The sequence below is a fragment of the Lolium perenne genome, chromosome 6 (genome assembly GCF_019359855.2).
Source record: "Lolium perenne isolate Kyuss_39 chromosome 6, Kyuss_2.0, whole genome shotgun sequence".
NCBI lineage: Eukaryota > Viridiplantae > Streptophyta > Magnoliopsida > Poales > Poaceae > Lolium > Lolium perenne.
In genome coordinates this window covers 43,116,168-43,143,808 of record NC_067249.2, presented here as the reverse complement: position 1 = coordinate 43,143,808, position 27,641 = coordinate 43,116,168, and the positions used below count along the sequence as shown (strand labels likewise).

General features: G+C 47.0%; 1 protein-coding gene, 1 long non-coding RNA gene and 1 pseudogene across 3 annotated transcripts; 1 reads left to right on the top strand and 2 right to left on the bottom strand.

Annotated features, from left to right (window-relative positions):
- Positions 1-203: 203 nt before the first annotated feature.
- On the bottom strand, positions 204-1,022 carry LOC127321576 (uncharacterized; annotated as a pseudogene).
- A 2,334-nt stretch (positions 1,023-3,356) lies between these two features.
- LOC127321567 (uncharacterized) lies at positions 3,357-6,019 on the bottom strand. Of its 2 annotated transcripts, none has more exons than XM_051350591.2 (2): positions 4,702-6,019; positions 3,357-3,832 (listed from the first exon to the last, which is right to left on the bottom strand). In XM_051350591.2, exon 1 carries the CDS (start codon positions 5,947-5,949, stop codon positions 4,717-4,719), a length of 1,233 nt encoding a protein of 410 aa, XP_051206551.1. In that variant the 5' UTR covers positions 5,950-6,019; the 3' UTR covers positions 3,357-3,832; positions 4,702-4,716. The 2 variants fall into 2 exon arrangements, with proteins under 2 accessions (XP_051206551.1, XP_051206552.1); XM_051350592.2 differs by having other exon boundaries at positions 3,357-3,747.
- Positions 6,020-14,244: 8,225 nt separating this feature from the next.
- Positions 14,245-18,655, top strand: LOC127321573 (uncharacterized). The gene is made up of 3 exons (XR_011746735.1): positions 14,245-14,563; positions 14,696-17,553; positions 17,688-18,655. It is a non-coding gene; the product is annotated as an uncharacterized lncRNA (long non-coding RNA).
- Positions 18,656-27,641: the final 8,986 nt, after the last annotated feature.

Genomic DNA, 27,641 nt, shown 5'->3' with positions numbered 1-27,641 from the left:
AGTGCGGCAAGTGTCAGCGGCTGTAGTTGGCATCCTCCACTTCGTGTTTGTTTTGCCTTACTTATCTGTTGCAAATGTTGATGTTCTGTTTTCAGCTATTGTTCTGATTTAAGACAATCGCCTGCACGGTTCCTTCCACGATCTCATGCCTGTGCTGAAACTGCTGCTCCAGAAGATGTGCCCAAGCCAAAATAGACGGTCTCTCAGTGATGATTGTATGGTTTCCAATGACAGACCCGAATCTGAGAGAATTCTAAAGTGGCGGTGTTCAGCACGAAGATGTAGGCTTCATTGGCGTGTATCCAATGGACGAACCCATTCACCATCGTGCCAACCTTAAGCCAATGCTGGTCCTCAGGCTGTGGCGTCACGGGCTCCGACCATGGAAAGATCTGCCACTCCCTGTTATCCGATGAGAAGACCGCGGCGCGCGCGCGTGATTCATCGTGGCAGGTGTAGACGAGGCGCAGCGGTTGGGCGGTGTCTTGGGAGGAGGAGAGGATGTAGCACCCAAGGTAGTCGGCGTTGCCGTGGCTGTTGTCGAAGAGCTCTTCGGGCGGATGGGGGATGAGATCCAGGGACCGTGTGAGGGGATCGTAGACGGCGAATTGCCCCGCGTTGCAGTTGTGGAGGAGGACGTAGCCGTCACGGCAGTCTCCAATGACCCACCCAGGGAAGGTGTCGTCGTCATCGGGGAGGCGGGTGAGGAAGAAATCGGCGCCGCGGACGACGGCTGCGAGGTCTGAGTCGGAGCGGCGGCGGAGGGGGGCGAAGGTTGGGATGGCAGGGCCGTCGGGGTCGAAGAAGAGGCCGAGGAGAGGGGGCGGGCGGGCGGCGCTGAAGGAGCGGCGGAAAGCTGGGGACGAGCGGACGGCGTGGAGGAAGGTACGGAAGCTGAGGGCAGCACGGACAAGGCTGGGCAGGGAGGGGAGGCGGAGAAAGATCTCGCGGAGGAGATCGTTTCCGAGATCGATTACGGTAGTGGGAGCGGGCGGCGGCGGCGGCGATTGCTACGAGGCCATGGCCATGGCTGTGTAGGAAAGAAGTCCATATAACCCCCCTAAGTATCACCTTTGGGACGCTAACCCCCTTAACTATTAACTAGGGCGCATAACCCCCCTAACTATGAAATACCGGTCAAATCACCCCCTGGCCGGGTGATGGCTGTTTTAGCTTAGATAGATAGCGGTTTGTGCCACAGCCAGCGGGAGAAGCCAGTCTCCATCGAGCCCGTCGCCCTCTCTCCGGCTGCGCCAGATCTTGCCGCCGTCCCGACTCGTCCCTGATCGGGACTCAAAGAGGTTGCATCTGCCGCGGCGCAGGTCGTGGTCCTGTACGTGGCGTCCAACTTCCTGCTCTCTCCTCCGCCGGCTTCCTTCGACACCATCTCCGGTGAGAATCCAGACCTTCCAGGGGGAATGAAATACATTCCTCTATGGTCGTTTCAGATGTTCAGATTCAGAAACGTCATTACTGACGATCCGCGGATCCTTTTGTCAGATGAACACGCCCGTTATCCGGCGGCGTCTTCCCCGGGAACGGGAGCGGGCCAACCCGTCGAGCCCATCTCGGACATCGGCATTGACAGGATGAACTATCTCATGTTTGGCGATCAAGGCAGCCGCTTCATTCAGTTCCAAGAGGACGGACTCAACTGAACCCACAATTCTGTAGCAGTACTTTTAGCCGATTGCTGTCCACGGCTTAGTCTTCTCGCCTTTATTCGAATCTGATGAGATCTGTTTCTCGGCGTGTTGTTAGCGTCTGTTGTTATCCACAACGGTGCTCGAGCTGGGGCGAGTTGGCGCGCGGGAAACTTGCCGCGTCGGCTGCCGCGCGCTCTATAAACGCGACGCGCGCGCACGCCAACCACCTGAACTTTCCGCGTGTCGCTCCGCCTCTCTCTCTCTCTCTCTCTCTCTCTCTCTCTCTCTCTCTCTCTCTCTCTCCACCGCTCTGCCTCCCACGTCGATGCTCTGCCTCCAACTTCGGCAAGATGCCTCCACGCCGCCGCTCCGCCTCCGGCTACAGCGGCGTTCGCGCGCGGCCAAGCGGCCGCTTCGACGCGGAGATCCGCTCCGGCGAGGAGCGCATCCGTCTCGAGACGTTTGACACGGCGCACGAGGCGGCGCGGGGCTACGACGCCGTCGCCTGGCGCCTCGGCCGCTCCCGCCGGCAGATGAACTTCCACGACGTCTAGACGCGGGAGCAGGCGGAGTAGCCCCCGCCGCCATCGCCGGCCGTTACGCGCGAGCAGCCGCGGCGCCAACGGGAGCTCGAGCAGCGGCTCCTCATCGCCGAGCGCGACGAGCGCCTCCACCTCGAGTGGGCGCGCCAGTTTCCCGAGGACGTCACCGCGATGGAGACGTTCTACGCGCAGAAGGAGGAGACGAAGGCGGCGGCGGCGAAGAAAAAGGCGAGCCGCGAGAAGCGTCGGGCGGAGTCCGCGGCAAGGAAGGCGGCGACGGCCGAGAAGGCGGCGAGGCGGGAGGAGGAAAAAAAACGGCGCAGGGACGTCCACCATCATCCTCTCCTCCTCCTCCTTCGAGTGGACTTCGACGCCGGTGTCCGAGACTACTCCAAGCAACCACTCGTCGGACTTCGACTGGGATTCGGAGTAGGATTAGAGTAGTTTAAAATAAAATGTCGCGCCGTATCGTCGAACTTTTAATATATTTCGTATTTTCAATTAAATTTTCGTGTTTTGTTTGATTTGTTTGATTTATTTTGAAACGAAAACGGCCGCGCCGTGCCGCGCGCTGCATAATGGCGCGCCCGGCGGAGGAGCACTTTTTCCACCCGAGCACGCGCCACAAAATGGCGCTTCCGGCGGGGCAACTTTCACCGCAGCGCGCGCTATCTGTTTACAGCGCGGTGAAATCTAGGTATAGCGCGCCTATTTTTGCCGCGCCTGTTGGAGATGCTCTGAGAGACCGTCTATTTTGGCTTGGGCACATCTTCTGGAGCAGCAGTTTGAGCACAGGCATGAGATCATGGAAGGAACCGTGCAGGAAATTGTCTTAAATCAGAACGATAGCTGAAAACAGAACAGCAACATTTAAAACAGATAAGTAACGCAAAACAAACACGAAGTGGAGGACGCCAACTACAGCCGCTGACACTTGCCGCACTAGCAAACACACAGCCGCTAACACTTGTGGCAACAGCAACAGCAGACACAACCTCAACACTTGCGGCTGGAGCAACAGCAGACACAGCCTCTAACACTTGCAGCTACAGCAGCAGGCAACAGCAAACAAGTTGGATTCTTGCAACATGGGAACACCCCCATCGAATATTAGTTAGAAACAATCCGAATCAAAATCAGTTCAACTGGCAATAAAACAAAAAGCAAATCAAACCGACAACCGCAACTATTATAAAGTGGAACCTTTCTGTCTCAAAGACGGAAGTAAAATGTAAATACTTGAACAAGTTCAGAAATACACCCAAGTTGTAGACTATAGAGCTGTAAACAGTAGAGCGCAGTACTAATGTTGATCCTTGGACATGATTGAGAAGAAAAAACACCTCATGAAAATAAATAAATAAAACAAGCAATCATTTGATGGAACTTTCAAAATGTAGATAGACCACTTTGCTCGTGTCTAGAATAGAAAAGGAAGTCTCTTTCTCATCTTCAGAACACCAGTACTTGACACTCCATACAGCAGCCAAAGAACAAAACATTATGATGCCTTTTCAACATTTGTCAAGCACCTTCAGGTCAAGGGTACACGTTGTTATCTAGCAAAGAGCGAGAACACGCCAGGATGTAGGGCCGACCATGAGTGTGAAATATCTTCTGAAAGAGCATGCCCAGCTCCGCTGTCTCCATGCATAAAGATAGGAACCACGATAGACAAAGAACATTGTCAAATGTTTCGCCAGAAGAGAAGTACACAAAATCCATAAATAGTATTATTTGAACTAAACCTTCGGAAATTCCCTTTTAATCAATGCCTACGGTCTCCAAAAAGATGCAGTAAATTAATCCTAGTTTTATAAGACGATGCCCCTTTTTCTAAACTGCGAAGTTCAGCGATGGTGCACAAAATTCTAAACAAACTGAAAAGACATCTTTGATCACAACACAAATAAAATGGTAAATCATCTGCACTAATATACTTGATTAAATGAGAAAGGCAGCATGACAAACTCGCGCAAAACAAATAATTTTCAATACTGTGGAAGCATGCCTAAAAATGGTTCACTGCAATGTGTTGTACACACAGAGATGGACGGAAATCACATTTAAGATATTAAGGTGAATGAGGGGGGAAACAAAACAAACAATCGAGTATTTAGGTAGGAACAGTAGAAATTAAAATACAAAGAATGAAATCAAAATGACAACTATAACAACTGAAAAGTGGAATCTCTGTCACATAATCAGGATGTAGTACTTGAACGAGTTAAGAAATGTAACCAGTCATACAGACAGGCGAACTGAAGACAATAAATAGGTGTATTGCCACAACAGCATAGCTCTAAACTTAGCACTAATAGCAGGCCCTTGGGCGTGACTGAGAAAACAATTATCTAATGAAAATAAAAACACGATCACATGCTAAATTAAAACTAGAACATACACGTAGTTTGCTCATGTCTCAAAATAAAGATGGTCCTTTCTTACTCATCTTCAGAACATAAATACTTTTAAATTCCATACACAGCTGCTGAAACAAAACATTGTGATACCTTGCCCACATTTTGTCAAGCACCTTGGAGTCGAGGATGTGCCTTGTTGTCTTCCAAAGATGGAGGCCATGCCATGATGTAGGGGTGGACATGACTGTCAAGCGGCTTCTGAAAGAGCTTGTCCACCTGCGCCGTCTCCATGCATAAAGATAGGAACCACGAGGGAGAATCAGCAGAGTTGAACGTTTCACCGGTAGAGAAGTACACGAATCCATTGATGGTATCCACAATATGCAGTTCAACATGTTCCATTGTACACCTGATGGACTCAACAAACGACTCTAACTGAAAACTCTGGTCTAGCATCCATCTCTCGACGCCATCATCGTCGGACCTCCAGAACCAAACATCGAGATCAAAGTCAACTGGGCAAACAAGACAAAGCTTCCCATCCTTGGCCTCGCCAATCCTAAATAGGTAATTTTGCCCTTCCAAGCATGGCGGCAGATCCATCTGAGAGAATTGTAGCGTTGCAGTGTTCAGAACGAGCAAGTAGGCATCATTGGTGTGTATCCAGTATACCAACCCATTCACCATGGTGCCACCTTTAAGCCAGTACTTCTTCCCAGGATGTGGCGTCACAGGCTCCGACCACGGTAAGATCTGCCACTCCCTGCTTTCCGACGAGAACACGGCGGCGCGCGCCCGCGACTCGTCGCGGCAGGTAGCGACGACGCGGAACGTCCCGTCGCCGTCTTGGGAGGAGAGGATGAAGCGATCCAGGTATATGGCATAGCCCTGGCTGTCGTCGAAGATCTCATGGGGCGTCGGGGGGATGAGATGCAGGGCCCGTGTAAGGGGGTTGTACGCGGCTAACTCACCGGGGCATCCTTGGCGGAGGAGGACGTAGCCGTCGCGGCAGTCGCTTACGACCCACCCAGGGGAGGCGTCTTCTTTGTCGGGGACGCGGGTGAGGAAGAAGTCGGCGCCGCGGACGGCGGCTGCGAGGTCGGGGTCGGAGCGGCGGCGGATGGGGACGAAGGCAGGGATGGCGGGGCAGTCGGGGTCGAAGAAGAAGCCGAGGAGAGGGGGTGGACGGGTCGCGCGGAATTGGCGGCGGAAGGCGGGGGACGAGCGGACGGCGTCGAGGAAGGTGTGGCAGCTGAAGGCGGCACGGACGAGGCTCGGGAGGGAGGGGAGGCGGTGGAAGATCTCGCGTAGGAGATCGTCGCCGAGAGTGAATACGGTTGTGGGAGCGGGCGGCGGCGCCGACTGCGGCGGCGGTGGCGGCGGTTGGTCGGAGGCCATGGCTTTCACGGAGTTCCGGCTTACACTATCGTGGCGCTGATCCACTTTGGCTCGGTAGACCCACTACTCTGGACTCTCCCAGCCGAATTGAATTGGGGAGTGCTGGGCCCCCGGGTCCCCAACCGTCTGATCAACTGATCTGAAACGATTTCAGCCGTCAGATCAAACCAATCAGCCCTCTCTCCCACTTTTGCTACCATGATGCACCAAAGTAGCAAAAAACGGTTCAATTGTAGCAAACTCTATTTTCACCTAAAACACACAGACCTCGCCGGAGACCTCGCCGGAGTCCGCCGGAGACCTCGCCGGAGATCACGTAGCATAAACGTTATGCTATTGTAGCAAAACGAAAATAGAAATGTAGCAAAAGTAACCTCACCGGAGACCTCGCCGGAGATGCCGCCGGAGACATCACCGGAGACATCACCGGAAAACCTCGCCGAAAACTTGGTAGCAGAAAAAATGTATTATAGTAGCAAGAAAGCATAAATATTGTAGCAAGAAAAATTTGTTATTATAGCAAACTGTGCATTGATGAAAAAATAATGGTAGCAAGACAAAATTTTCCAAAAGAATTGTAGCTAATAATTTATACTATGTTAGCAAAAACGCTAAATTAAGGTAGCAAAAAGAGCAGATAATTGTAGCATCACATTTTCGTCACAAAGACCCAAATTGCCGGAGAGATGGTAGCAAACAATTTACACTATATTAGCAAAAATGTAGAACTAAAAGTAGCAAAAAGAAAAAACTATTGTAGGATCATAATATATTTTTTCTATTGTAACAAACTGTTGGGTAGCATTACAGAGAACGGCCAAAAAGGAGCACCGGATCCATGGCGGAATCCCGCGTTACCCCACGTCCTGAACTCGCGCGCTGGCCGGCGGCGAGGCGACAGTGGGAGAGATGGCCGGTGGCGAGGCAGCAGCGGTCGAGCTCGGGAAGAACCACATGCATCTCGATTCGGCCATGGATGGAGCTCCGAGCCGGCGCGGGTTGCGGCGATGCAGAGGGGCCGCCTTAGATGGCGCTCCGGGCGGCGCGGGAGGAGAGGAGGGGAGGGAGGCCGCCATGGATGGAGCTTCGGGGCGGCGCGGGAGAGGAGGAGGGCCAGGGATGGCCGCGGCGGATGGAGCTCCAGGGCGGCGCGGGAGAGGAGGAGGACCGGGGATGGCCGCGGCGGATGGCCGCGGCGGATGGCCACCGGGGGCGAGGTGGGCGGCGCCGGGAGCGGAGGCGCATCCATGGGGGCGTGGGCGGCGGCGCTGCCTGGGTGTGGTGTAGTCTCCGTTCCTATCGATGGAAGAGACGATAAGAACGTGGTGGGACCCACTCTATCACTCGCCTTTGGAAGGACACGCGTCGTTCGCTCCGTTCGGAGGATTTCTGCGGTGTTCCCCCGGGGAGAGACAGCGTTTTCCAATTGAATTTCCGAGTAAGTGTTGTGATTTTAGTTTAGATTAACGTTATGATTTTAGTTTAGATTTAAACTAAAATAACAATATTATTATGAATCGGGGTGTATCATGTTTCCTTCCTGAAATTCAATTCGCCTCCTAGGCGCATAAGCTCCGTCTACTAAAAAAAATCATATTTCAAAATTTGACAAAAAATTCTACATGTACATCTTTACTATTAAATGGGAGTTGGTCGTTTGACACTCAACGCACTTTGATGGTCGTCATTAAAACAATCCGGACCGTTCAATCCAATTTGATAGGCTCCGCATCGATCTATTTGACTGCAAATCAAACCTCACCGAAAGAACATGCATGATATCATCAATCACGCTATCAATCAATCAAGTAATTAGGAAAGAAATATTTCCTTCACCAAATATAATCGCATAACCATATCGAGCGCTCACGGTAATTATGATGTCAATCAATTAGGTACAAATTAGCTAGATCAAGCACTCCGCGCTCACGGTAATGGCAGCGTATCTGTTAGATTATTAGGCAATTTCCGTGTGAGTTTAATTACCGAAAGCAACATTACAGATGCACAAGCATACTTAACCATACTCATCAGACTAAGCACATGCATCAGATCTGAACATGGAACAAGTAGCAGTGCAAGGTAGGAGAGGAAAAGCACGTACATCGCGACCGGGAAGGTCGCACCAGCAGCAGCACCACCACCATGGGTATTGTTGATGTCGCCCATGGTGTAGTCGGATCTGTCGATGAAGCAGCCGGGTCGTCGAAGAAGAGGACGAACGATGTGACGATCGCGCCGAGACGCTCCCCAAAAACCTTATCGCCCGTCTCCCGGTGCAGGATCTCAACGGACGGAGTTTCGGAGGCCTGCTCTCCCGGACAGCTGTGCACGCAATCGCCGGGATGGGGAAGACTAGAGAGTAGCGCAGCAAAAGGAACTTCACGAGAGAGAGGAACTAGAGAGTTCTGAGAACTGTATATTTCTCTAGATCTGATCTGTCTCCTTGTATAGCCTGGGAAGCCGACCCGACCCGACCGCATTGACACGCGTAGGAAGCCAGGGACACGCGGCGAACATGCACATGCAGGTCGACACGTACCCAACACAGTTGGTGCACCAAGCAAAAAGTTTAGGCTTCCTTGAGTGTGTCTCGAACTCGAACTCGAGTCACGAAACGCGACGTGCGTGCGTGCGTGACGAGGCGAGGCGGGGCGGGCGGAGGAGGAGGAGTGCGCGAGGGCTCTTTCTCTTCTCACTCACTTGGAATGACTAGAACAGCAGCCCTTATATACCACTTCAACTCTCTCCCAACTAGCAATGTGGGACTAAACTTTGTCCCCCAAGGCTGTCCCAAGCTGCCAACGTGATGGGCCTTGAGATTTCAGGAATTGTAGACTATATGGGCTGCCTTACTGGGCTGCAGCCCATCTACATTCAACAATCCCCCACCAGATCTCATATGCACATCAGATGACACATTAGTTCCATTCACTGTTTAATATACATGCACTTCAGTGGAGACTGTTAAGTTGAACTTCCACTTAGGCAAGGTGCTACGCTTGACTACAACTGAACAATGGACTATGCCTTGAATTGTCATTCTTTGTGCAGCAAGTTTCGCTCAATGCCGGCACGGTACTAGGCTGCCATAGCCTTCCCCTCGGGTGGAGCTTATAAGTCATACTCCTCGGCCTTTCATGAGCTTACTAGAGATTCACCCAAATCTCCCACACTATGACCAGTAGTGTCACTCATATAGGTGTGTTCTTCAAAGATCGCCCTGTAGGACAGCGTCTTCGCTCATCAAGAGCCGCTCAGAACACATTAAGACATTGTCAACCTGTCTTACAGTAGCTATGAGAGAATTGCATCTGCAGCGGAGTGGGAGTATTAAATTTTCTCTCAACTCAGTTACTCCGGTTTGTTTTCCCAGGTCCTACTTCACGGAATTTCCGATCACATAGGTTGGGTTACCCCCTCGGCAACTCAAGTGGGTCTCAAACCCATCTCCATCGATGCAAGGTCTATCATATTTCTTGATAGTCCTTTTGTGAAAGGATCTGCCAGATTTTTAGCACTTTGGACATAGTCCAATGCTATCACTCCGGAGTTCTTCAGTTTTCTGACAGACTTCAATCTCCTCTTGATATGTTTGGAACTTTTCATATTATCCTTAGAACTTTTCACTTTGATAATCACAGTTTGATTATCACAGTTCATGAGGATAGCCGGTATTGGTTTTTCAACCATAGGCAAGTCCATCAAGAGCTCACGAAGCCATTCCGCTTCGACGATGGGCTGTATCTAATGCTGTGAGTTCTGCTTCCATAGTTGACCTCGTTAAGATGGTCTGCTTGCAAGACTTCCGAGAAACGAGCGCCACCACCAAGAGTGAAAACATATCCACTTGTGGCCTTCATTTTAGCATCGAGAAATCCAATTGGAGTCACTATACCCTTCAAGTCCTCTTGGATACCCGGTATAATGAATTCCATAACTCATGGTTCCCTTTAGATAGCGCATCACTCTCTCAAGAGCATGCCAATGATCATCTCCCGGGTTGGCCACAAACCGGCTAAGTTTGCATACAGCAAACGAGATATCAGGTCTCGTAGCGCAAGCTAAATACATGAGTGAACCAATGATTTGAGAGTATCTCAATTGATCTCTAGTTGCCTTTTCATTCTTTCGAAGCAAGACACTAGGATCATAAGGTGTGAGAGAAGATTTGCAATCAGCATAGCCAAATCTGCTCAACACCTTCTCAACATAATGAGATTGCACAAGTGTAATCCCATTATTCCCATCTCTCAATAACTTGATGTTCAATATAACATCAGCTTCTCCAAGATCTTTCATCTCGAAACACTGAGATAAGAAGGTTTTTACCTCCTGAATCACTTTGAGACTTGTCCCAAAAATTAGTATGTCATCCACATACAAGCATAGGACAACTCCCTCACCCCCACCATGGCGGTAATACACACATTTGTCGGCTTCATTGACAACAAAGCCCACAGATGTCAAAGTTCTTTCGAACTTCTCATGCCATTGTTTGGGTGCTTGTTTAAGACCATACAAAGATTTCTTTAATTTACACACCTTTCTTTCTTGACCTTGTAGTACAAAACCATCAGGCTGTTCCATGTAAATTTCCTTGTCCAACTCTCCATTTAGGAAAGCCGTCTTAACGTCCATTTGATGAACGAGAAGACCGTGTGAGGCAGCCAATGACAGTAGTACTCGGATGGTGGTCAATCTCGCCACAGGTGAGTAGGTATCGAAGAAATCTTCGCCTTCCTTTTGGGTATAGCCTTTGGCTACAAGCTGAGCCTTGTACTTCTCAATAGTACCATCAGCTCGAAGCTTCTTCTTAAATACCCATTTACATCCTACAGGTTTGCACCCATAAGGACGCTCAGATAACTCCCACGTTCCATTAGCCAAGATGGAATCCATCTCGCTTTGAACCGCTTCCTTCCGATGAGTACGCATCGGGAGATGCGAGAGCTTCTGAAACGGTAGTGGGAGTATCATCCACAAGATACACAATGAAATCATTACCAAAAGACTTTGCAGTCCTTTGTCTCTTACTCCTTGTGGGAGCTTCATTGTTATCTTCATCAGAATCTGAACTCTCATCATCAGATTCCTCATCAGACTCCATAGGAGTTTCATGTATTGGATCAGATTCCCAACTAGACATGCCATGCATATCTCTCATAGGAAATATGTCCTCAAAGAATGTAGCATCTCTTGATTCAAAGATGGTGCCAACATTCATGTCGTCCACTCCAGATTTCACCACAAGAAATCTATAAGCAATGCTATGGGCAGCATAGCCAAGAAAGACACAGTCCACGGTTTTTGGTCCAAGCTTTCGCTTTTTGGTGATTGGCAAATTCACTTTAGCTAAACATCCCCAAGTTCGTAGGTAGGAGAGTGTTGGTCTTTTCTTTTCCCATTCCTCATAAGGGGTAATCTCTTTATTCTTGGTTGGAACACGGTTTAGGACATGACATGAAGTCAATATAGCCTCCCCCCACCATTCCTTGGATAAACCCGAAACATCTAACATGGCGTTAACCAAATCTGTTAGAGTACGGTTTTTCCTTTCCGCAATCCCATTGGATTGTGGGGAATTGGGAGGCGTCCTCTCATGGATTATACCATGTTCCGCACAGAATAAATTGAACTCATTAGAAAAGTACTCTCCACCACGATCGGACCGAACCCTTTTTATCTTTCTTTCAAGTTGATTCTCAACTTCAGCCTTATAGATTTTAAAGAAATCAAGAGCCTCATCTTTAGTTTTGAGGAGATACACATAACAGTACCTAGTGGAATCATCAAAGTCATGAAAAATTTCTTTCCACCTTTTGTCAACTCACCATTCATCTCACATAGATCTGAATGTATGAGCTCTAGTGGTGCCAAGTTTCTTTCCTTCGCAGGCTTGTGAGGCTTGCGAGGCTGCTTTGCTTGCACACAAGCATGGCACTTAGAGCCTTTGACAAAGGTGAATTTCGGAATTAAACTCATATCAGCAAGCCGCGTCATACAACCGAAATTAACATGACAAAGTCGTGAATGCCAAACATTAGTTTCATTAACACTAGTGCTTACATGGTTCACAACATTATCACAGAAGTCTTCTAGAGAGAAGCGCAACATTCCCTCACACTCATATCCCTTTCCAACAAAAGTTCCATACTTAGACAGTACAACTTTATTGGACTCAAACACCAACTTAAACCCATCTTTCATAAGACGGGAGCCACTAACGAGATTCTTCTTGATAGAAGGGACATGCAGCACGTTCTTCAGTTGCACGATCTTTCCCGAAGTAAACTTCAGATCTACCGTGCCAACACCACGAACAGTAGCATGTAACCCATTCCCCATCATTACTGAGGAACCTCGTGCCTGATAAGAGGTAAACATGGAGATGTCAGCACACACATGAACATTAGCACCTGTATCAACCCACCATTCGGTGGGCTGAAACACCGAAAGAACGATAGGTAACATATTACCATACCCTCGTAGTTCCTTCCTCTGTGTTGCCAATGACCATGCTGACAGAATTTGAGTTCTGTCCAGCCTGACATTTCTTTCCTTTGCGTTGTGGACAACGATTGGCCCAATGGCCAGTCTCGCCACACACTCAGCAAGGATCTTTCTTCTCCGTTTTCCCCTTCTTCTTGAAGTTGGTAGTCTGGGAGACTCCCTTGTTCTTTCCCTTGGATTTGTGGGCATTTTTCTGCACCATATTGGCAGCAGAACGTCCCTCGGTTCCTCCAGTGTGTTTGTCTTTTGCCCTCGCCTTCTCCTCAACATCCAGAGAGCCCATGATATTCTCAACAGAAAACTCATGCCTCTGATGTTTCAGGGAAGTGGCAAAGTTCCTCCATGAAGGGGAAGCTTAGCGACAATGCATCCCGCGACAAACTTGTCCGTAGCACACACTTGAGGAGCTCAAGTTCCTTTGCCATGATCTGTATCTCATGAGCTTTGTTCTACTACAGATCGGTTCTCAACCATTCTCGTAGTCATTGAAGCTGCTCCATAGCATCTGATTCACCTCCTGCATCAATGACACCAAACTTGGCGTCTAGTGCATCCCACAGTTCCTTCCCATTTCGGATGTGCAGATAAGCATCAACCAACTTGTCTCCAAGCACACTTAGGACGGCACCCACAAAGATTACGGTGGCATCCCCGAACGCTTTATCCTCTTCAGGAGTAAGCGGACCTCTGGGAGTACCTTCCGCAACACGGTGCACGCCCATAGAAGTGAGCCACAAGAGGGTCTTACTTTGCCATCTCTTGAAATGAGAACCCGTAAACGGGCTCGGTTTAAGCGCAGCAGCAAAACCAGACGGTGAAAATTGCCTAAGCACATAAGGTTTTTGGATTGTTAGATTATTAGGCAATTTCCGTGTGAGTTTAATTACCGAAAGCAACATTACAGATGCACAAGCATACTTAACCATACTCATCAGACTAAGCACATGCATCAGATCTGAACATGGAACAAGTAGCAGTGCAAGGTAGGAGAGGAAAAGCACGTACATCGCGACCGGGAAGGTCGCACCAGTAAGACACCACCACCATGGGTATTGTTGATGTCGCCCATGGTGTAGACGGATCTATCGATGAAGCAGCCGGGTCGTCGAAGAAGAGGACGAACGATGGCGACGATCGCGCCGAGACGCTCCCCAAAAACCTTATCGCCGTCTCCCGGTGCGGGATCTCAACGGACGGAGTTTCGGAGGCCTGCTCTCCCGGACATTTGTGCATAATCGCCGGGATGGGGAAGACTAGAGAGTAGCGCAGCAAAAGGAACTTCACGAGAGAGAGGAACTAGAGAGTTCTGAGAACTGTATATTTCTCTAGATCTGATCTGTCTCCTTGTATAGCCTGGGAAGCCGACCCGACCCGACCGCGTTGACACGCGTAGGAAGCCAGGGACACGCGGCGAACATGCACATGCAGGTCGACACGTACCCAACACAGTTGGTGCACCAAGCAAAAAGTTTAGGCTTCCTTGAGTGTGTCTCGAACTCGAACTCGAGTCACGAAACGCGACGTGCGTGCGTGACGAGGCGGGGCGGGCGGAGGAGGAGGAGTGCGCGAGGGCTCTTTCTCTTCTCACTCACTTGGAATGACTAGAACAGCAGCCCTTATATACCACTCCAACTCTCTCCCAACGGGACTAAACTTTGTCCCCCAAGGCTGTCCCAAGCTGCCAACGTGATGGGCCTTGAGATTTCAGGAATTGTAGACTATATGGGCTGCCTTACTGGGCTGCCTTACTGGGCTGCAGCCTATCTACATTCAACAGTATCCCTCCCTAATTCTCCTCTTGGCTCCTGCCGTATCATCATCGCTGCGATGGGACATAGAAGAACCTCGGTGGGGTGAGGTGCAGCATGTGTTGAGCCTGCGCGTGTGCAAGGAGGACGGCGCTACACAGAAGCTCGCGGCCCGCCGGAGGAGGACCAGCCGAGAGCTCGGCCTCTCCCAGGGTGCACCTGTGGAGAGTTCAACCTCTTCCCTCTTGGCTCTGGGCGCCCTCTGGTGGCTAGGGGCGGGGCTGCTAGGAGGACGAACTCGGCGCCCCCGTGTCCGAGATTGTGGCGCGGTCAACCCTCGACTCCAAGTCAAGGTGAGCACTAGCCGCCCTCCAGCAGTTCGCGGTGCTTAGCCTCCACCCTCCCGTCGACTGTGAGCCGTTTCTTCTTCTGTAATTGTGTTTGCTCTTCAACTTTGGGTGTTGATTTGGCCTTGCTTGCAACAGGGCTGGATCTGATGGCGTTGTGCAATGACGCGTTCGGTGCTCTGAATTTCGACGTTGTCTGAACGTGCAAGTAGTCACGGATTGTATTAAGTCTGGTACAGTGCTATATGGAGCAACATACATGATTATGCATCCTGAATTCCTGATCGAAGTCCGCCAGCACAAGATAATAATTACTCGAAGTTTTCTGTTCTAAAGGTTATTTTGACTTCAACACAATTGTGATTGAGCGGATTTTACTGCTATAAGGAAAAGCATATGCTAAAAGTGTACGATTGTTCTCGTAAACCATATATCTGGTACTGAGCTATTATTACTTCTGCAATTATGCATGAAGGTAAAAAATAATATTTTTACTAGCAATTTGATCCATATTATTATCCATTTCCATCACTATGCAATATTTTGTACTCTACAAATATGTCTTTCCTCTGAATTTACTGAAGTTCAGCTATGCATGGCCTGCCAGTTGCATATTCTACTTCACAAGGTCAGTAAAGACCAACATGGTTTATTCCATATAATGCTTCGTTTTTCTGCAACTCTCTCTTAGTTCCTTTACTTATGTAGCTAAAGGAAAAAAACATGATGCATTTGCATGTGTTAATGCTAATAGAGATAAATAGTTGAAATATGTGGATTGCTACACCAGTAGAAGGTTGGATAAATTTTAATGAAGGAGTTTTTCTCTTGTTCTTAACATGGGCGAGGCTGGCATCATTGGCTCATGCTAGCAATTATGGTGGGAAATTTCTTTTTCCAGCAATCAGAAATCTGTCAACAAATGTCGTACATCTTAACAAGGGACCCATTTATGTGAATTTACCCATAGCTATATATCCCAGCAACTCAATAGTGGTATATCAACTTCAACACTATTAATATGCATAGATTGCATAAATATTTCTTCCGTGCTTTAGGTTGCTGCCCAAGAGAGAGCTTATCTTGCAAACTGTTTCGGTGGGATATAGAGGTTCAAACCTTCCAACATATTACTACACACCAAAGTCATGGTCTTTATCGCTGGATTATGCTTCTATTGGAAATAACAACAGTAAAGAAAAGGTGTGGTTCTCTTTTGAGAGTATTCTCAGGTGATATTTGTTTACATTTATGAGAACATATTGGTGTAGTGAAACATGTGTGCTCAGTTTCTAAAAACAGGGAAAACTAGATGCCATGGATGAAGGAGGAACCAGGACTAAGCCCGGGTGATTGTATGAAGGTTGGGGTATAGATGTCGATTATGCCAAATGAGTGAGTTCATTTAGGGGTTAGAATTTTGAGTTTCTTTAAGTTGCAAGATTTTAGTTTGATATGAACTGGATACCACTCAACAATCAGCACGAACCGTGAGGAGGGAGGGTTACTATTATCTTTAATTCCTGGTCAACTTAAAAACTGCAGAGGTTTTGCATCACGTGTTAGTCAAGCTACTGGCATGTTGAGCAATATATGTACGCATGTCATGTTAAATAGTACTCCATGTATGTGGGTGTTTTAAAATAGGAACGGTAGATGCATCTCTTTTTGAGAACTTCACTGCAGAAGCCTCCTGGTACTTCGTGGATTAAAGAAAATAGGTTGTTACAATATTTAAATAGCAGCCATTCTGGCCTACATGGGGAGCAACGCCTTTTACAAGATATAAATATACATTACGCAAAATTCATGATGCTCCGACTGTACTCTACAGGTACATCTCTTATTAAGTATGTACAACCATGAAAAGTAAAATATGATTCAGGCTTAGAGTACTTTGAGGAACTATACGAAGTGAAATAAAATTTCTTTGCCTGATAGACCCAATAAGAACTTCTGCTTATGGAAGCTCTGTGATCCTAATGTTGAACATGTATTTCAACATTTAAGGAAGTCTGGCGTTAAATTAACGTTCTTCCGATTTTGATACCTGTCAACAAACACTTCTGCATGCCTTAAAATGCGATCACTGGTTTGATGCGGTTATCATGTCTACTGAGGTAAGTTGACTAAAATTGCCGCTCCTTCTATCCGCCATTTCTGCTGAGGCGAATTGACTGATATTGTCACTCCTTCTACCTACCATTGAGATATGGTTATATGTTTAGGTACATCACTTTCAGTTTCTGTATAGCTGCAAGTTAGCCTGTTTATATGCAGTACATCATTAGGTGGATACGTGAAGTAAGTTGACTAAAATTGTCACTCCTTCTATCTGCCAAGTCTCATGAGGTACATTGAATAATATTGTCACTCCTACCTATCGTTGAGATGGCTTAGATGTTAAGGTATAGTGCTCTTTCAGTTACTGTACAGCTAGATTCGCAAAAAAAAAATTACTGTACAGCTATAAGTTAGAATGCATGTCTATATACAGTACATCATTAGGTGGATGCAGATGCAATTTACCGGTGTAAAGTTTGTGAATAAAATGTTCATGGAGAATCAGTATTGAGATTTGTTTCTATAATCATCTACTTTCCCTTCTCAGAACTTCAAGCTGGCAATACAATTTACACTACATCTATTTATCTGTTTTCTAAAAGTGATTATTAGTAACAATTTTATGATTAGCAAATCACTCTTTGATGTGCATTTGTACACCTCCGAACCTTTGTAGTTCCCACGGAAAATCTTGTGATCCTAGTAAACTATTAGAAAGGTGGATCATGAAAACATCAGATGAAAGAGATCGCAGTTTCTTGTTCATCTACATATTTCAATACATCCTAGAGTAGCAGAAATGCACTTGCCAATGATATATACATATTTTCAGGATCTGTTTTTTCTCGACAAGGGGAACGAAGCCCCAGCCTTTGCATCAAAGCGATGCATACGGGCTTTTTTTCAGGATCTGTTTGGAACACGACGATCAGGTTTGTTGGTTTATACCATCTACCCTATATTTTTCATTTACAAGGCACATGCTTATAGGTTTTCTTATTAAATTATCATCTTCTAACACCAACTTCTGTGAGATCATCGATTAACTTATGCTATACATATCCAGATGATTACATGTATTGCATATCCAGCGAGACAAGGTCCATCACTCCTCTTCCGTTTGCGCCGAGCTCGCGGGCCTACCGCGATCCTCCTCCCACAAGTGCCAGAATCTACGACGAGGAACATACTGGTCTATATTCCAATCTGAGAAGCACATGATAAAACTTACAATTATTCCAAGGTACATTTGGATATCTTAATTTATATTGTGCAGCTCTGCAAATGGATCATTTAATCATTCATTACGCGAGAAAACTCCTCCATGTCTTCAGTAATTACGGCTGTGAAAAGTAGACCAGATCAATGATGCCATGATAAAAAATGTTCCTGTCCCTCGTACATAAAACAAGTTATATGGCAGATCTTCTAAACTCTGTGCTCCAGACAAGTAAAGACATCTATATAGAGAAAAAAATTAGGAAGATCTTTTGATTTCCATGATGAAAGCTAAAATAGTGTAACGTTGGCAGAAAGAGATTGAGTTGGACTGCATCATACACATCGTTCATACTACCAGAAGCAACCACAATAATTCATATCATCCATTTTCCAAGATATATTTTTACTTTGGTTACATGTTTTGTTCAACCATGTGTAGCTAATACTTATCATGAATGGACAGTATCTCACAGTGCATTATTTATTTGGATGAACCGAATCCATTTTCTTTGCCCACAAGATGTATGTTTTGTTCCATTACTGAATAAGCATATGTTTAGGTATCCCTAGAAAATGAAGATTTATTCACATTAGAATGAGCTTTTGACAAATATATAGGCAATTGAGATGTATTCTGAATCTGATAGAACCGAAGTGCTGAGAAAGGAGTGTTCCAAGTTTATTTTTCTCACACGGGAATTCTCTATCTGGCGTTTTCAGTGTCGCCTCTAGATTCCACTAATTTACATGTCCTATTTATTTGTCTAAAAGACAAAATAATTACAAACTCATGTGAATTACTCACTGAATGAATCCTCTCAGTCATGTTATAATTATATATTTCCATAATTCCTCTCTGATTGATAAGATATTTCACAAAGGATACGACCTTGTACCTTTTGTGATTTATCGTGTAATCGTGTAAAGAAAAAACATGAGAATCCGTAGCAACGCACGGGCATTCAACTAGTTTTCACAATATATGTGTATTCAGTTACAAAACAAGAAAGCTGTTTCATATTTGTTTTAAAGAAATATCAAAATTAATAGAAAGTAAAAAAATGCAACCTTTTTTTTGGTCAAGTATTACGAAAAACCAATATCTTTTGTGATCTATGTAAAAAAAAGAAATTTTATCTTGTGAAAAAACATTGTTTTTTGCACATACGCTCAGTACTCACTCTCATAGTCGCATCTAGTATACCATTTCATTTTCTAAGCATACTTGAGTGTATATGTAAGCAATATAGTTTTAAAAAACCAACCCGGTTGCTGTTAATATAATGTTGATGATGTTATTTTAGATTTAGAAGAATAATTGCAGGGCACCGTAACATATGCAATATTGATCTCGCACTGCAGTGCAATGTTGGCTGTTGAGTTAGCAAAATGAAATATACCAAAAACCATCCCTTTACAATCGCGGGATAAAAACACCACCACCTTTTTTCAAAGAATAAACACTAGTAGTGAATTAATAGGGAATTTGACAGGTGGGGTCCATTAGTCAGAGCTTCAGCTTCTATGGCGAGTTTTTTATGTGAAATGGGTTCCACATGCCAAGGTAATTAAAAATCTAAAGAATCAACAAAAAATCCCCACCCACCCATCCTTTCTTGCTCAACCAAGACAACCCGGACCGCCTCCGGTCAACCCAGCGCCGCCAGCTCGGACAACTATGGCCTGCCGAGAACAGCGCCAACACAAACCGCTCCGCCGAGAAGGTCCCCGCAACCACCAATTCCCATATATTTTATGTCTGCCCAATTGTCGTCGTCTGTTCTATATTGCAGATGTCGCCCCATTCTCCACCGAGCAGCGCCACTCCGTTATCCCATTCTCCACCACCAGCGCCATGCCTCCCCCCTCTACACCCAGCAGTGTTGCGTCCTTCACCTTGTTCTCCGGCCCGCATCATGATGCCATAGATGGCCATCATCGGGCATCCAAGATATAACAATAGTAGCTCCGCTTCCGAGCGGCTTTGGGTTTGGTGACCCGGGGCACCATGTGGAGGATTGATAAATTTGAAGAGAGGGACAGGAGGAGGACGTTCACGGAAGCTGATCTCGGTTGCGAGCAGGGGTTGTGGCGGTGGCCCTAGGATGCAACCAGGAAGGCGCCCAGTAGTCCTCGCCCGCGAGCAGGGGCGCGATGGCGGTGCTAGGGAAGAGCGACGCCTCCGTGGTGGTGGGGGTGATGTACTACCGGTGCTGGTGGTAGCCTTGGATGGGGACGATTACCCATTTTTGTGTATTTTATTTTTCAGATTTTTTTTCTAATTGAGCTAACATGTGGGACCCAGTCCATATTAGCAAGTCCACTAACTGTGTTGTCACCTCAGCCTTGACTAGTGGGTGCCGATTACCTTTCACTTCTTGTTTTAATGTTTTTTTGCCAATAACTTTAGAAAATGTAGTGGTTTTTTATGTCCCGCAAAGATGAGTGGTGTTTACTTTTGGTAAATTTGATCTTAAAGTGGTAGTTTTATGTTGTTAACTGAACTTGAACTAGGAGAACATACTTGATAACATTTACACAAGGAAGATGTTGATAACCTCTTTCTTTGACATATAAGATAAGATTACTTACTAGTAGGAAACTACCTATAGGTGGGATGCTATTCTGTGGCGCACCAGTTTTGCGTGCGCCACCGCCAGGCAATCTGCGCCACTGAAATAGCGTATTTTTGTGGTGCACCTGCCACACATGCGGTCATGCGCCACAGAAATAAGGTGGGCCCCACACCCTGCCAGCTCCAATCATTGGTTTCACTATTTCTGTGGCTCACAGAACCACGTGCGTCACAGAATTAAGTCATTTTGTGGCGCATCTTCGTTAGTGCACCACAGAAATAATGCATTCTGTGGTGCACCTCTCAAGGTGCGCCATAGAAATAGGACCAATAATTGGAGTTTCGACGGCCGTATACCCCCCTATCCCTCGCCCGTACGTAGCCGCCTCCCCTCCTCCTCCTCCATGCCGCCTCCACCGTCTCCCCTCCTCTATGCTGATGCCGCGCGCCGGCCATCTCCCCTCCTCCACGCCGAAGCCGCGCGCCGGCCGTCTCCCCTCCTCCACGTCAAGGCCGCCGACTCCCCTCCTCCTCCTCCTCCACGCCGCCTCCCCTCCTCCTCCTCCACGCCGAGGCCGCCGTCTCCCCTCCTCCACGCTGATGCTGCCGTCTCCCCTCTCCTCCACGCCGACACCACATCACGGCACCGGCCGCCACCGACGCAGGTATATGATGACCCACAAGTATAGGGGGCGTATCGTAGTCGAGTTCGATGGCCAATGCCAACTCAACCGCTTCAACCGCCCCAAGAACCGCGAGATCAAGTCAACCAAATGGGCATGCCCCATATTCTGACCCAACAAGGCCTACGCCTTGCTTTCAATACCCTTTGTGACAATGTTGGTTTGCTTCACTTTGTTATTCAGGACCTTGAAGCATACGTGGGGAGGTATCACGCCTCGAAGGAAGACCAGCCCGGAGTCGATCGGGTATCCTTCCTTTTGATGAACCGTGAGTATTTACTGACTCTAGATGAGTGGTGCCACTACTTCGGCTTTGACAACAGCACCACCGCCAAGCCTTTTGCCTGCTTCACCATAAACACATCTCCTCTCAATTATTTTAGTAGGATGAAAGTATCTGACACACTCCCTCAGGGGAATAATATTGAGTGCCCTGCTATTCGCTATTTGTACTATGTTATTGCTAACACTTTGCAGGCATGTGGTGATTTCACAAGAGTCAATGAAGAGGGCATGATGGTCCTCGCAAAGGATGTGTTCCCTAACAGCAACATCCGCCCAAACTTGGGCGCCCTTCTCATCATTTACCTAAAGCACCAAGAACTTGAAGCTCAGGATCCCATATGGAGAGGGGGAGTCATCAAAGTCCTGGCACGAGGACTTAACATCAATGTGAGTAATTTACAAGCATTGGAAGGTCCTCCCCGTCTTGGTTTTACTAATCTAAATGGACGTGGTATGGTTAGAAAAATGAATGGTAGATATTACTTCAACATACCGGGAGCTGATCACTTGATCGCTTCCCCTTTGCCTAATGGTGTAAACTCTATCGAGGATGGGCGTTCGCATTATGATGCGCATGTTGAGGCAAATCTACCCCAACAAAATGATGAACCCGAAGGAGAAGATGTTGAAGAAGAACATGCATGACCTTAACACGAGAAACAACCAAATCATGACTTCACCACCTGTCAGGAGATGTACGCGCTCGAAGGAAGCATTGAGAACATGAGCAACCTCACCATCAACCTTCGAGACTCCACCAACTATCTCACTTTCCAGTTCACTCATTGGAGCAACAAATGGAACTTTAGAAACTATCCTCCACGGCCACAATGAGCTCAACAAGGGGGCTTGCAAAATCCTAAGCTTGGGGATGTGTTCCTCAGGAACTTCTATTTTTATTGAATAAATTTGTACTCCAGCTCTTTAAAGAGCTTTGAAACACTAGTGTTGGTTTGTTCCAACACTTTGCTTTTTATTTGCTTTGGTTTTTAGTTTTTTTTCTTTTATTTGTTTTTAGTTCCTTACTTTGTCGCCAATTTCTTTCTTTTTCCCTCTCAACCCCAAATTAATTCACAAAAATACAAAAATATTTTTCCTTTTATCCTTGTTCATGAAAAAGCGTATTTGCATTTGCCTCTTTGCTTTGATATTATTAATGAGAGTGATCTACGAAGAGTTTTGAAGGAACACATCATAAGAAAGAGAAATTTGAAGTCATCTATAATAGGTATGTCCTATATCTCCCACTTTGGAAGGTTGAAATGCTTATGCTAGTTAGTAGACTTGTTAAGATATGGAGTTAGTCGGAGTGATTTGAAACAATTGGAGTAGAGATTTTATTTGCGTGTTTAATTAATTGTGATAGCTCTTGCTCTATTTCGTTTAATTAACCGAGTTTTGCCTTGGAAATAATATTGCCAAACAAGTACAACAAGAAAAAAAGTCTAGAATTATGAATTGTATGATGACCGATTGTCTTAAGGGGTTTAACTTTGAAGATACTTAACCCCATAGATGTAGTGATAGACTTGATAGCACTCTTGATAGGAATTGTTCAATTGAACTGAAGTCTAGTGGTGCACACTCTTGGGATGCTAACAACTCCGTTGGCTTATGAGCGATTTGCGGTATGAATCCCAATTTCAGCTATTGAGTTGAAGACACAGGTAGCTAGCTACTTGTGTGCAACTATTACTTCCCTTTAGTACTGAAAAAATATTACTAAAGGTCATTCATTACTCTTGATTGGAAACTATCATTTGAATCCAAATATATCACTTCTAAGTCTCGGCATGGACTCGTTACTACTAGATGAATTTTCTTGAAAGGCAATGAATAGATAGTAAGTCTTTTGATAGTCTTGACCTATTGATGTGGGCGTCAATAAGATACTTCATTACTTACATCATTTTTGACATGAATGCCCATACTTAACTTTGATGATAATAAACTTCCTAGTGTTCCTTGGGTACTGAGAGTAACTACTTAAGTTAGAGTGATTGCTTACACAACTATTATTCATGCTCATAAATCTTTGTTGTGATTGTGTCAAGTTATCAATGCTTGTATTATATTCTTGGCACTTCTCTAAATATGCTAAGATTTTGAATGGAAGAAGTGCTGGACTCATAAGGCTACCACTTGTAAGTGAATTTACTTTCTCGTTATTTTTTTTAAATGCCAAGTTCCTTATGGTTCTTTGTTTCTTGCTCGAGGACGATCAAAGCTAAGCTTGGGGAAACTGATGGCTGTGAAATACGCCACTTTTTATCACATTTAAACCTTTAGCTATGCCAAGGAATTGACTAAGTTTCTCTCTCAATGTGCTACTATAATGAATAATTATTGCAAATATGTGCAATCTCTTCTATCTTTGAATGGTGTGCAGGAAATAAAGTCATAATGGCAAATGGACATGCAATTACTGAAGAAAATCTCGTCACAAGTACAACAAAAATGACTAGGAGTTGAAAGGCGCTTCCAGGGAGTTTAGCGGTAATCCGTACGGTCAATCCCCGCATGTACCGTCCGCCTGTACGGAGTGCCGCAGCCTTCCCGATGTCAAACCCTATAAGTTCTATGAAGGGAGCCACGCCAAAAAGGGTGTCATTCTTTGTCAAACAGAGACACCATCCATCAGATGCATCTACATAACACCGAAGGAGATCCACCACCATAGTTCATCCATTCCATCTCCCATTTCCTTCATAGTAATAGCCATCACCATTGTATCCTTGAGAATTGGCGACCATTGTAAGAATGTTGTGATTTGAATTCAAGCATTTGCAACAATGATTTCCAATCTTGATATTATATTTGAGTAGTCCTCACGGGCCGTGGGTTGGGGTGAATCCTCGCAACATTTATATGCATCTAATCTCATGAATATGTGTAAGAATTGAATAGGTGTTTTTCAATATTGTATCCTTTTATCTTTGCCTCGATTCGATGATCTGCAGGTACCCATTTCTATTGGATCAATCAAGGAAAGAGGTGGGATGAGGGGAGAAAGGTGTGCTACCGCGAAACCTCAGTGACAGAAAGGAGAAAGTAACAATATGATACGTCTCAAACGTATCTATAATTTTTGATGCTCCATGATTGTTTTACACCAATTTATATATGTTTTGCTTACACTTCGTTGCATTTTTTACATGATTTTCGGCACTAAGGGCATCTCCAGCGGGGGGACGCATTTCAGACGCGCAAAAGTGGTCGCGAGCATCCGTTTGCATCGTCACGCGGACATATTTTGTTCGCGCATCCGTTCGCGTCTAGGTGTGCGTCCACCGGGGCGACCCATTTTTAGATTTGCAACATATTTGAAAGCAAATATAGTAGTACATCTGATAGCATAGAAACTATAGAAAGTAAAATCTAAACTACTGGCTGCCTGACGTGCCGGCTCCGTCGTTGCGTTGCTCCCTATCCTGCTTCTCCGCCGCCTCCCGTGCGGCCGCTATGGCTCGGTGCGCCGCCGCGTCCTCTTGCAAGCTCTGCTCCAACCTCGCGTTGGCGACGTCGTCCTTGATTGTCTCGAAGGACTCGACTATAGCTCTCTGCTCCGCCGCCTTCTCCTCCGCGGTAGGCGCATCAGGGTCGTCGGAAGACCATGATATGTCGGAGTCCGAGTCCTCCGCGGCAGCGGCGGCCGCCACCCTGCGCTGCTCCAGCTCGGCGTCGACCGCCACATGGGCCGCCTGCTCCTCCTCTGCTTCCTTCTCCGCTTCAGACAGGGTCGCGGCGTCCCTGACCGGATCGAGGAGGTCGGTGTTGTCATCGGAGTCGAACTCCTCGTCGGAGCTCGAGGCCGGGGAAGGTGGAGTGGGAGGTGGAGGTGGAGGCGCGGAAGCCTGGCCGCGGCCGGCGCTGCTCATGGTGGCTCCGGCGGAGTCTGAGCGGCAGCGGCGCTACGGTGGAGGTTGTGCGGCGGCTAGGGTTTAGTGGGGAGGAGATGAGATGCTCGCGCCCCTCTTTATATAGATCGGAGGCAGGGCGACGGCCGCGGCACGCATGGCATCGCCATTACTTCATGCGCAGAGGTAGGCGACGGCCGCGCGCCACGCGAGGCATCGGCATTTACGCGGCCGCAGACTACCGAAGCGACGCCTCGGCGCCAGTACTGGCGGAGAAGACGCATCGACGCTGGATCACTGCTAGGGGGGCCAGACGAAACGTCCGCCAGACGCGAGCGAACACTTTGCACGTCCGCAGAGACGCATCCGAGGCGCATATTTGGGCCAGGTTTGCGTTGCTGCGAACGGCCCGGTAACTTTGCATCGCGCCGCTGGAGGTGGTACCAGATGCAATTTTCGGCCCGGCGGACGCAAACGGTCGCTCAGCGTCCGTTTGCGTCACGCCGCTGGAGATGCCCTAACCTATTAACAAGATGCTACAGTGCCAGTTCCCTATTTTCTGATGTTTTGTATTTAAGAAAAGTTGTACAGGACATATTCTCGGAATTGGACAAAACAAAAGTCGAAGTCAATATTTTACCGAAATGAAGACGAAGTCTGAAAGGGGGTCGAAGAGGCGCAGCAGGGCGCCCAAACCACCCCTAGGCGCGACCTGCACCTGGCCCGCGCCTAGGGTAGGTGTGGGCCTCCCAGGCACCAAACCGACCTTAATCCTCTGCCTATTTATACATCTTCTCGGGAAAACCCCGGATACCCGAGCCTCCATCCACGAAAAGTTTCGTCGCAGCCGCCATCGCAGAACCCATCTCGGGGTTCTGAAGCTCTTCTCGGCACCCTGCCAGAGGGGGAAATCATCGCCGGAGGCATCTACATCGCCATGCCCGCCTCCGAAGTGATGCGTGAGTAGTTCATCCCTGGACTATGGGTCCATAGCAGTATCTAGATGGTTGTCTTCTCCACTTTGTGCTTCTTGTATAGATCTTGTGAGCTTCCCTACATGATCAAGATCATCTTTATGTAATCCTATATGTTGCATTTGCTGGGATCCGATGAATATTGTATACTATGTTGAGATTGATTATATATTCATGTCATATGTTATTTGTGATCTTGCATGCTCTCCGTTGCTAGTAGAAACTCTGGCCAAGTGAACACTTGTGACTCCAAGAGGGGGTATTTATGCTCGATAGTAGGTTCATGCCTCTAGTTTCCTGGGAGAGTGACATTTAACTTCTAAGATTGTAGATGTGCTGTTGCTACTAGGGAGAAAAACACAATGTCTTGTCTGAGGGTAATTGTATTGTTTAATTTACACACAATGCTTAATGCGATAGTCTGTTGCTTGCAACTTAATACTGAAAGAGGTTCGGACGATAACCTGGAGGTGGATTATTAGTCGTAGACGCAGTTGGATTACGGTCTATGTATTATGTTGAAATACCCATATCAAATCTCATAGTAATCATCTCGTCATGTATTGGTCGATATTCTGTCAATTGCCCAGCTGTAATTTGTTCACCCAACATGTTATTTATCTTTATGGAGAGACACCTCTAGTGAACTGTGGACCCCGGTCCAATTTCCTTTACTGATAAATTCTACTGCAATCCTGTTCTGTTTACTTTCTGCAAACATCTCTTTCCACTCGATACGTCTAATCCTTTGTGTTCAGCAAACCGATGAGATTCACAATGATACGTCTCAAACGTATCTATAATTTCTTATGTTCCATGCTACTTTTATGACAATACCTACATGTTTTGTTCACACTTTATATCGTTTTGATGCGTTTTCCGGAACTAACCTATTAACGAGATGCCGAAGTGTCAGTTCCTGTTTTCTGCTGTTTTTGGTTTCAGAAATCCTAGTACGGAAATATTCTCGGAATTGGACGAAATCAACGCCCAGTATCTTATAATTCCACGAAGCTTCCAGAACACCGGAGAGGGGCCAGAGGAGAGGCCCAGGGCCACCACACATGGTGGCGGTGCGGCCCAAGGGGGGGCGCGCCCCCTGTTGTCTGGCTGCCCCAGACCCCATCTGACTCTGACTCTCCGCCTATAAAAGCCTTCCTGACCTAAAAACTTCGGACGAATAAGCCACGGTACGAGAAACCTTCCAGAGCCGCCACCATCGCGAAGCCAAGATTCAGGGGACAGGAGTCTCTGTTCCGGCACGCCGCCGGGACGGGGAAGTGCACCCGGAAGGCATCTCCATTGACACCACCGCCATCTTCATCGCCGCTGCTGTCTCCCATGATGAGGAGGGAGTAGTTCTCCCTCGAGGCTAAGGGCTGTACCGGTAGCTATGTGGTTCATCTCTCTCTCCCATGTGATCTT

Coding starts and splice junctions, on each gene's coding strand:
- LOC127321567 (XM_051350591.2), bottom strand. CDS start 5,949: ATGGCCTCCGACCAACCGCCGCCACCGCCGCCGCAGTCGGCGCCGCCG.